The following is an 11,730-nucleotide window of genomic DNA, read 5'->3' on the forward strand; positions in this document are numbered from 1 at the left end:
AGCACGACCGACGCTCAATCGAGATACCCTGATCGAGCAAACCTGCACAATGCCGTCTACCCAATTCACCCATGAATAAAGAGAAGATATGTTTCATTATTTAGACAGTAAGAGGTAATATGAATAACACCAGTTCATTTCCATTAGTTATGTCATTAACAAGTCTCCAAAATAGTACACTATACATTAGTAGTTGAGGTGAAACATATAATACAATTATAACAATTTTAGTTTAACTTTCCCAAAATGAGATACAACCCACACTATGTCTCCAGAGCCTCTAACAGAAACAAAAGAGTGCTACGATAATGCCAGAAACAAGGCCTCAACTATACGTCTAATACCATACAAAGGACAAGAGATACAGGACCCCAAAATGAAGTGGGTCTCACCAAGTCAACTGAGGAGAGGGTGTGCTGCTATCACGGATCAACACCGCCTGCTATGGAACCACCTGCATCCATTAAAGATGCAACGCCTCGGCAAAAGGGACATTAGAACATATAGAATAGTATTAGTATGTAAAACTAAACAATCTCTCAATAGATTGAGTAAGAGTAAACGGAGAAGGAAACATGAAATCAATAAGAGACTCAAATAGTATCAAGGTTTAGGGGAAAGGTAAATTTCAAGTAAGTTTAAATATTTTTAAGTTAGGAGATCTTTAGCACTGATATACCATCGTGTTTTTATCACAAAGTCCGATCTAAGCCCGATCGGCTAAGCTGTGTCACCCCAAGACATCCACATACAATACCACCATGTGCGCGATATGGCGTCCGATCTCAGCCCGATTGGCTAAGCCGTCTCACCATAATGCCGTGTGGGTCGACATCACATCACATCTTGCTAGCAATAATCTCATCCCATTTAAGGGGAAACATCTCAGCACATCAACCTCATCCCATATAAGGAAAACAACCTCATCACATTAATACGGGGATTTACCCCTCAATTACTCCTACACCGGCACGTGTAGTTTCGGGGTTAGGTCATTTTGACCTACCCTTCCTCGGTGACTGAACGATACTCCCAAAGCAGATATTATTTAAAGGGATTTACCAATCATTTCATAATCTTTTACATATCATTTATTTCAACGCCACCAATGGCCATAACGCAATATCATTCTCGGCACATTGGCCATACATCATATTTCATGGTCTCTTCTTTCACTTTCAAATATCATCACGGATAATCAACAACAAGGCTTTTCAACTTTAGATTTTTAAATAAACAAGTGAGCATATAAGGGTGATAGGCACATGGAGATTTCTTACAAAATTTGACATAACGGTTTTCATTTGAACTTGACTTGATGTCACAATATTTTAATACATGACTCATGCTTTGAACGCCCCCGAAGAACAACATAATGTCATAAGAATATTCGGAACACATTATATATATACCTTTTGACTCCAAGCTTATTCAGAATAGAAAGTTTATAATGAACAACTCAGAACTTACATGAACATCGTGGGATTTAATTCTAAGAGAGAGGTTTAGCCAGCATACCTCGCCTTGAGCTTCCTTAAATTACTATAATATTCGAAAATCTTATCCACTTTGATCTATTCAGTAATATAACAAAATTGAACACAAATTAGGAATGAGTTCATGGTTCCAATTCATTTGAGTATTTTATCAAACGCTAGGTGGGCATTATGTTTTCTAGCTTCTCCTATGGCGGATTTCCCTCACCCTACACCCCAAGGTCTACCCATTTTGACTCAACTACCTTCCCACACTCATGATTGTTCATGCATGCATAGATACACTCTCATACCCAAGAATTGCTTGTCTTATTACCTATTCTCGGTTAAATCCCGAAATTGAGTGCTAGAGAGTAGAATCTTACATCTAGGATGAAGACCAAGTGAGTTTTCCTTGTAAATTCTCTAAGCCTTGAGCAAGAATTGGTGAGCAATTAGCTTAGGAACTTTCCCTATCACTCCATAACACTTCCTCACTCTCAAACTATCAAATTGTTGCTTCAAAAATAGCCCTTTATGCATATATATCAAAATAGGGTCGTGTTATAAAATTAGAAAAATGAAGCCCCAATTTGCATAACACCTCGGCGGTCCGCAAAATGGACCGCATAAAGGCCCTCCAGAACTAGGCATTTCTAATCATGTATACGATAGATCTGTGGTCCGCAGACCAATTTTGCGGTCACAAAACCTCCTTACGAAATTTCTCATGTTGACTTCTGCAACTGATGTGCAGCCCGAGAAAAGATTAATCGGCCGCATAATTTACCGCAAATTAACATCCAAATTTTTCCCAACTCTCTACTTCAGTCTGTGGTGGATCTGCAGTCCGTAGACTAGTTCTACAACCGCAGAATAGATTGCAGAAAACACCCTACTCTGCCAAAAATTTTCTTCAATTCCTCAATGCATTGTTCAACCCAAAAAGTCCATATGCATCGAGCTTTCAAGCCGCAAAGAATCTGTACAATCATCAACACATAAGTCTACCTTGGTACCACAAAACCCCGGATTTTAGGTGAAATTTTACAGAGCCTTACATCCTCCCCCGCTTAAGATCATTCATCCTCGAATGAGGGTCAAAATCTGCCATTAGAAACCAACGTGACTCCGCTTCTATTTCACACACCAGCAGTTCCAAATTTTTGACTAATCCCTAAATTTCCAAAAATTTCGCTAGAGTCTCCCCTGTAATTGGGCCTATCCACCTGCCAGAGAATCCCAAAACCAGTCCTAACAACATAACCACAACAAAACAATGTAAAATAACATGGAAACAACACTGGACACAATGCCATAAACATTGCATTACCAAGAAGGAGTAACCTCAACAAAAGCTATACAAGGGAAACATAATTTGTAGAAAGTTAGCTTTCAACATCATAGACTCTACTACATAGCTATTCAAGTAAATTAGGGTGCTTCTTCTTCATCTCTTCCTCGGCTTCCCAGGTGGCCTCTTTGACTTGTTGGTTTCGCCATAATACTTTGACGGAGGCAATCTCTTTGTTTCTCAACTTTCGAACTTGCCTATCAGGAATGGCAACTGGAATTCCTTCATAAGTCAATTCTTCATTAACCCCAATAGTATCAACTAGAATAATGAGTGACGAATCTACAACCACCTTCTTCAACATGGATACATGAAACACCGGGTGCACTAATGACATCTCTAGAGGTAGTTCTAGCGTGTAAGCCACCTGACCAATCCTCTGAACGATTCTATACGGTCTGACATACCTCAAACTCAATTTCCCTTTCTTACCAAACCACATCACGCCATTCATGGGGAAAACCTTCAGGAATACCCAGTCATCCTCTTGGAACTCCAAATCCATATGACGAATATCCAAATAGGACTTCTGACGACTCTGGGTAGTTTTCAATCGTTCCTTAATGATATTTACCTTCTCCATAGCCTGATGCACGAGGTCTGGCCCCATCAACTCTACTTCCCCAATCTTGAACCACCCAATGAGAGATTTATATCTCATACCATATAAATCCTCGAAAGGTGCCATCTGAATGCTAGCATGATAACTTTTATTGTAGGCAAATTCTACAAGCGGCAAATGATCATCCCAGCTACCTTTGAAGCTAAGAACACAAGCACACAACATAACTTCAAGCGTCTGAATGGTCCGTTTTGCTTGCCCGTCGATCTGTGGATGGAAAGTTGTACTATGATTTACCTGAGTAACCAACCCTTACTGAAATTTCTTCCAAAATTAGCTGTGAATTGTGCCCCCCGATCACAAATGATAGAAACTGGAGTGCCATGCAGCCTGACTATTTCCTTGATAAACAACTGAGCATATTATTCAACTGCGTCGATAGCCTTAACATGTAAGAAGTGCGTTGATTTCGTGGGTCGATCCACAATCACCCAAATCGAGTCAAACTTGCGAGGTAGTCCTACCACAAAATCTATATTGATTATCTCCCATTTCCACATTGGAATCTCGATGGTTTATGATAACCTACCGGGCCTTTGGTGTTTGGCTTTGACTTGTTGACAATTTGGACATCTCGCCACGAAGTCCGCTACGTTCCTTATAATATCATTCCACCAGTAGAATTCCTTAAGATCATGATACATCTTTGTAGAGCCAAGGTGCATGGAATATCTAGAGGTGTGAGCCTCAATCATGATTCTTTCTCGGAGACCATCTACATTTGGAACACATAGTCGCCCTTAATACCTTAGTGTACCATAATCCATGCCAAGAGAAAAAGCCATAGTCTTATGTTTATGAATCCCCTCCTTCAACTGTACCAACAATGGATCGCCGTACTGTTTCTCCTTAACTTCCACATCCAGAGATTATTCAACCCTATTTTGCACAATTACCCCTCCTTCACTTGAGTCCGCAAGAAGAACTCCCAAACTAGCTAATCGATGAACCTCCTTAGCCAATGGCCTTTGATATACCTCCAAGAGAGCCAAATTGCCCATAGATTTCTGGCTAAGAGCATTCACTACAATATTAGCCTTTCCTGGGTGATATTGAATATCGATGTCATAATACTTGATTAACTCCAGCCATCTTCTCTGACTCAGATTCAATTCCTTCTTTTTGAGAATATATTGAAGGCTCTTATGGTCCGTGAATATATTTGAATGGACCCCATACAGATAATGACGCCAAATTTCAATGCAAATACCACCGCTGCAAGCTCTAAGTCATGTGTTGGATAGTTCTTCTCATGATTCTTGAGTTGCCTAGAGGCATAAGCAATCACCTTTCCATGTTTCATTAATACACACCCAAGTCTGATCCTTGAAGAATCAAAATATACCACAAACCCATCTATACCCTCTGGTAGGGTCAACATCGGTGTCGTAGTCAATCTTGATATCAATAATTGGAAGATCTTTTCACAAGCATCTGACCATTGGAACTTAATCGCCTTCTGCGTCAAATTAGTCAACGGGGAGGCAAGAGTAGAGAACCCCTCCACAAACTTCCTGTAATACCCTGCTAAGCCCAAGAAACCCTGGGTTTTAGGTGAAATTTTATGGGGCCTTATAGGTAGTATCAAGCATCATATTCTTATGGGATCAGGCGGTTCGCCTCGATAGGATTATGTATTACACTTTTATGAGATTGGTTTGTTTGCCTCGGCAGTTCTATGAAAAAATCTTATTAGATCGGGCCGCTTGCTTCGGCAGAATCTTGCAAAATACTTGATAAGACTGCATACTTATGAGTTTCCTGACTTGAAATGTTACCGTTGATTTGGTATTGACCATTACGTATTCCATTTGAGGAGGTATCCGATAATTGAGGACTTTGTGTTCATTTTTCAGCTTTAGACTGTATTATTTTCCTATATCTGCATTTATTGTTTACTTACCATGTTTCATACTTGTCTACTTTGTTATATTTGATTTACTGGATCTCTAGTAAGTGTCAATGTCGACCCCTCGTCACTACCTTTTTGGGGTTAGGCTAGATACTTGCTGAGTATGCATTGATTTATGTACTCATGTTGCACTTTTACACTAAATATGCAGGATATGACAGGTTCATTTGGTGGGCATTTGGGTGCGTAGGCGCAACTGCTGAGGGGACTTCGTGGTGAGCTGCATTTCATACTACGATTTGCAACACATAGAGTCTCCATCATAATTATTTACTTTATCCTATCTATCTTGTATTCCAGACAATTATTGTACTGTTGTCATATTTCCTAGCAGATGCTTATGCACTTGTGATACCGGGTTTTGGGATATTCTAGAATTTGTTTATGGTTTGCTTTACATTGACATACTTTTACTTTATATTTTATTTAAATTTTATGTATCTAAGATATTTAATGCCTTGATTTTTCTATCTAATAAGATTCATGATTTCAAACATAATAAAATAAATAATTAAGTAGGTAGTTCACTGCTGGCTTGCCTAATGGTGACGTGGGGGCGCCATCATGACCTATAGTGGGTTTTGGGTTGTGACAACTTGGTATCATAGCACTGGGTTCAATTAGGTCTCCCGAGTCTTGAGCAAGTCTAGTGGAGTCTTGCGGATTGGTACGGAGATGTATTTACTTATCTTTGAGAGGCTACATAGTTAGGAGAGCTTCCCTTCCTTGATTCCTCATCGTGTGATTTTATTTCGTTGAAGATTATGCCTTTCGTTCCTTCCTACTTAGTCGTACGCGACGTTGAGCATTTTTTCATTAGTTGAGCACCGATGAGTTGTGAAGATGCTATAGAGGTGCATGATGCTTTTACCTGTGAATGCGGGCGCGCCATTATAGTTGTCTTGTGGAGGAGTGTTCTGTCATTTTAGCCCAGTGTTGGTGTTGCCTAGTCAAGATGATATTTCCAAATTTGGTGGAATTCTTGTTAACATTATGGTGTCGTCATCCTTGATTGAACGTATTGAGGCTCATTGGCATGTTGGTCTTCATTTGTTTTCCTCTAGGCATGGTGTTGTGAGATGGAAACTAAGTGGAAATTATCAGAGATGGCTGTGTGTTGCGACTTTAGGATCAACTCGGCATTTCTAGTATTGATGGTTTGAGGGAGATAATCCCTGAGGTGGTTTCTGTGCTTAGGAATTTTGAATGTGATAAGAAGGGATTAATTGGAATATAGGAAAATATAGGGAGATCATTTTTTTGGATGCAGTATGGCTTCAAGTTTCAAACATATTGTTGGACCTTTGAGTGATGTTAATGAATGAAAGGATTCTTACAGTTGTCGAATCAGTGTGGACCTGATCCCGGAAGATTAATCGATTTCATGATGGATGTAACCATACAATGACATTGGAGGAGGTCGATATGGGGTTACACATGTGGGCTATGTCCTGTGAGCAGGATAGTGATTGTGTGGTTTTGACGAGGTTCCTACGAAGAGTTCTACTTTTTGCCCAACATGGGATGCTTGTATTGCGATGTGAGCTTGGATAGCTTGAAGAAGGTGGTATGACTGTCAGGAGTTCGAGTGTACGATTGTGGGTGATAATTCGGGATGTGTTATGATTAGTGAAACAATAACTTATAAGAAATTTGGTTGAGCAATGATGCGAGATCATAGTAACTGAGGAGGAGGAGTCATTGTGGGCTTTGGATTGATATGATTAAGGCTTTAAGATATGTGGGGGATCTTACCTCTATGATTAGGTCACATGGTGATGTGCCTTTGCAGTTTCGGGTTATCGGTACGTTGGTGGATTATTTATTACTAAGGGAAGAAAACATCAGGGGTAATTTGAGCAAGGGATTTGATGGATGTTATGTACAAGGGAAAGTATTCATCCGGTTTCATTATTGGAGTGCCCATGTGCTAATGGAGTAGTAGTGGTTTGGTTAAATAATCTAGACTGTACTAGAGTGGGTGACTCTCAACAATGGTTCTAGTGGATTCGAGATTTTATGTATGGTGCTTAAGGATTTTTAGGTTCATTATATGGTTGAGGATTGGATTTTATGTAGAGTGTGAAGGTTACTTGGATCATTTCTATGTTATCAACAGGTCTGTAGTGCAGTGTTAGAATAATGGGAGAAACAACTTCGGATTCATAGAAGATCTAATTAGCACATGTGTATCAGTTGGAGTTATTATGGACTGCCTAAGGAGGGTATGAAATGGCTTATGGGTATTTGAAATAATGTGGTCTCGAGATATGGGTCACTCGGGATAAGTGTTGATTGGGATCCATTATATAATTGAATAGAGGTATTGATTCTGAAGGCAAGTCAAGAAGAAATTGGAAGAAGCTGAGTCAGTCTAGTAGTGGTTTAGATCGGAATGGTTAATAAAATGATCGGTTCCTTCGGTTTAGTAAGGAAATACATGTGTTTTGTGGTTGTACGTGCTGGCTTTGATTATGTGTAAATAGGTCCCAAAATATTTTTGACAGTTTAGAACATGACTTCAGTTCTATGTCTTTTGCGGCTATGGAAAGTTGGTTGTGTATTGCAATTCTTCTTCTAAAATGAGTTAAGTGAAAGGTTCTAGCCGATGAAGTGTTTATTCTACCGGTGGTTCAAGAGTTATGATGAAATTCTTATACTCTCACGTAGCATCACGATAGGTGCAGTGAGCGATATGGAATTGGAATTTGAGGATCAAGGTTGCGATCCAGTTTTGACAGGAATGTCACGAGTTCGAAAGAGCTAGGGAGAGATTTCAGATGTGCGTAGTACGTTAGCATTATTTTTGTGTCACATGAGAATGATGTTCTGTGGAAGAGGCATTGTGTGTTGATTTATGGATTCTTAATTTTCATTACAATAATAGTATGTTTGGTAGTCATGGATGTGCGGATTGTTCTACCAAGTACGGAAGGTCGTGGGAGTATCTCCCCCGATATGATTGTAAAAGTGTGATGTGTCAGCCATTTATGTGGTAGAGATTGAAATCAGGTATGGAGATTCTAGTACTGACATTGATGGGAGAGTTTATGTCTGAGACGTGCTCTATTTATTTGGTTGCAGACTGTGGAATTTTGTTCCTGATTTGACGGTGTCACGACCCAAATTGATGGGCCGCGACGGGCACCTAGTGCCTTACCCAACTGAGTACCAACATAACATATCTTTCTTATCAGACCATTATGGGTAAATGGGCCAAAAAGGGTCGTCATGAAATAACCAGAATAAAACATAAGGGAATATAGGCATAGGATGACCCAACATGACATAGAAACTTATGCATGTGACATACGGGCCTTAAGGCCGACATGATCATTTGTAAACTCAAAACATAGGCCGGCAAGGCCATAAAAATATCTATATACATGACATATGTCTACAAGCCTCTAAGAGTACATAAATGTCATAAACGTCGGGATAGGGCCCTGCCATACCAATAATACATGTCCAAATCATACTGACCAAAGATTTAACTCCATAGCAAGTGGAGTGCACCAATACCTTTCGCTGAGCTGATAGTCAATTAGGAGAACTGTCAACCTGTCTATCGGGACCGACGAGCATGAAATGCAACGTCCCCAGTCAAGAGGGACGTTAGTACAAATAAAGTACCGAGTATGTAAGGCATGAAAATCAATATATAAAAGACATGAGAGAAACATGGAGTAAGGAACTCAACCTGTAAGTCTAAATAGCTCTGCGAATCATGAAACATTTATAATTTCATGCATATGTGTATAAATATCATACTATGAATAAATATATGCATACATAACATCATCAAGCCTCTGAGGGCATCATATGATATCATATCAGCCTCTATGGGCGAATTCATAAATGTATACCAGCTGATCGGGTGGTGGAGTGTATATAACGCCATAACCTTTCCCCATACCCTATATACATATAATATACGTGTATATAATGCAATCTGGTCATGGGTCTATGTATATGTATAAATGAATGCAACGTATAAGATCTCTCAGAATGTCATAAGATCATTATACTTTCGGATAGACTTTACCAACTTACGTATTTACTGAGACCCATAAACAGACGATATAATAATAGGATACATGGGCAATCAAGAACATAGGCAACCTAGTACTTCTAAGAATAGAACCATTTCTGAAATTTGCATGCTTGCTCATTTCGTGGTATCATATGGATCATGCCAAAAGGAAAGAAGAGATAACCTTAACATACCTCAAGTAATCATTGCAACTCCACACCTGGCTTATGACAACTAGCGCGCCAATCCTATAATGAAGAAATACATGTAAAACTTAGATGGCGCTAGTATATCACGTATCTCAAATGATAACTCGATTTTAAAATAAAGCGTGCAACATTTCCCCTAATTTTACTGCTCCCTCAAGCCTACTATAGTTGAGATACAAACACAATACAATCAGCAACTCTAAAAGAACCCAACTATAATTCGGTACCTTCAATACAACAAAAATCCCAAATATACCATAACACACCCAATCAACAAGTTATCAATTAGCCTGAAACTGCAATGACGAGCGACCAACCTACTACCCTACCACATGTGGCATTTCTCCACGCCCTTCATCCTTCCAAACTCTATAAATCAGCAGCACACCAGGCCAACACGAGTGGGCTACAAAGCAGTCCACTATAAGTGAAATAAATCAAACTCGCGGCTTCTGATCACTATCCCGTGAGTTCTAACTATTAGAAAATGAATTTATCAACCTTCCTTGATATTTAAAAGCTTAAATACAGAAATTAGAATTTTTCTTAACTATGAAGTACCTGTTGATACCCAATTTTTTACTGTATTTTTTATGTGCAAAATACCTTTCAAAATAGCATGTATATACATATATAATATGTCCCAAGGTCCTATTATTTTTCTCAATTTTTTAAAGATTTTAAAATCAATTTTATTGCCCTATTTTATAAAGAAAAATCCAATAATTATCCCCAAAATTATCATCTTCGTGATTCATTTATTGTATTCTCATATTTATACCAAAATATAGCTAAGTTAATTTTGCACATTTTTTTCTACAAATTTATTTAGTATTTAAAAGATAAATTGCATATAATTGCAATATTAGCCTATTTTAAGATTTAATTGCGTTTATAATTAAAAAATTAATTCCAGTATTTTAATTTGATATTTATATATTATTAATTAATTTAGTACTTTTAATTTATTTCCAAAAATTATTGTACTATTTTTTATAAAATAAATAAGGGAAAAGTGGCTATTTAAATACTAGCCCTACTTATTTCAATTTAGCCTAAATTCTACCCCAATTAAACCCAATTGAACCCCAGCCCAATTCCTAAAATTACTTGCCCCTGACATAATTAAATCCAACTCACCCGGCTCCCCGTTTAATCCAGGCCATTGATCAAAATGATCAACGACCACATTCTCTCCTTTCCTTTTTTAATTCACCAACCCACTAACCCTAAGTCATTTTCACCTACCCGCCGCCTCTGAAACCCTCCACTCTCTCGAGTCTTCTCAGAACCCTAGCCGCCTCTTACCGTTTCTACCCTGAAAGCCACTAGAATCCATGGCTTCCAGGGCTGTGGGAGTCTTATACCTACCTCCTGTTGCTCTTACACACATGATCTTTAAAGATTCAAGGCCTGACCTTGAAGGTTTGTACCCAGACCTCTGTTGATTCAAGGTTCCACGGCCATCTCCGGCCTTGCTCCGGCATACCATGGTTGTTTGAGCCTGATCCTGACCTCTCTGACTCAGATCGGTGACTTTTCAAAGCCTTTCTCATTTCTAGGGTTCTTCTGAAACCCTAACCCTTCGAGGTTTTTCCGATTCCCTTAGATCTGTTCCAGATCCATGCTTTCCTTAAGGTCTTAAACGTTTTCCTGACTTTTCTTTCAAAAAACTACTTTCAAAATCTTTCTTTTCCTATCTAGGGTTTTCTGAAAGTATTTTAGTGTTTTCTTACTTTCTTTTTTCTTTTATGTGTATTTGCTTCTACTGGGTTCTTGTATTTTCTTCTACCATGTTCTTACGTGCTTCTTCTGCTGTATTTTCCTATACTATATTCTCGTATGCTTTTCTACTGTATGCTTTCTCTACTATGTTCTGATATGTTTCTCCTACTATATTTTCTTACAAAGTTCTTAAGTTTCCTTATTAAGTTCCTTTTACTGAGCTCTTTTTAAAGTTTCTTCTAAATTTCTTAGCATCCTTCTTCTACTGTTCTTATCAGTCTTCTCTATTATGTTTCGTATTAGCTTCTTCTACTCTATTTTTTTCTTTGAATTCTGCTACTATGTTCTGCGTGTTACTTGTTATCATTGTTTTCTCATGAGTTTCTGCTGCTGAAAGAAA

General features: G+C 38.6%; 1 protein-coding gene across 1 annotated transcript; it reads right to left on the reverse strand.

Moving 5' to 3' along the window:
* Positions 1–2,896: 2,896 nt before the first annotated feature.
* Positions 2,897–11,097, reverse strand: LOC104236060 (uncharacterized). Its single transcript, XM_009789905.2, has 4 exons — positions 10,914–11,097; positions 4,348–4,493; positions 4,199–4,266; positions 2,897–3,593 (listed from the first exon to the last, which is right to left on the reverse strand). The coding sequence occupies exons 1-4, from the start codon at positions 11,095–11,097 to the stop codon at positions 2,897–2,899; spliced, it is 1,095 nt and encodes a 364-aa protein (XP_009788207.2).
* Between the last annotated feature and the right edge of the window lie 633 nt (positions 11,098–11,730).

This window comes from Nicotiana sylvestris, chromosome 3 (genome assembly GCF_000393655.2).
Source record: "Nicotiana sylvestris chromosome 3, ASM39365v2, whole genome shotgun sequence".
Taxonomy (NCBI): Eukaryota; Viridiplantae; Streptophyta; class Magnoliopsida; order Solanales; family Solanaceae; genus Nicotiana; species Nicotiana sylvestris.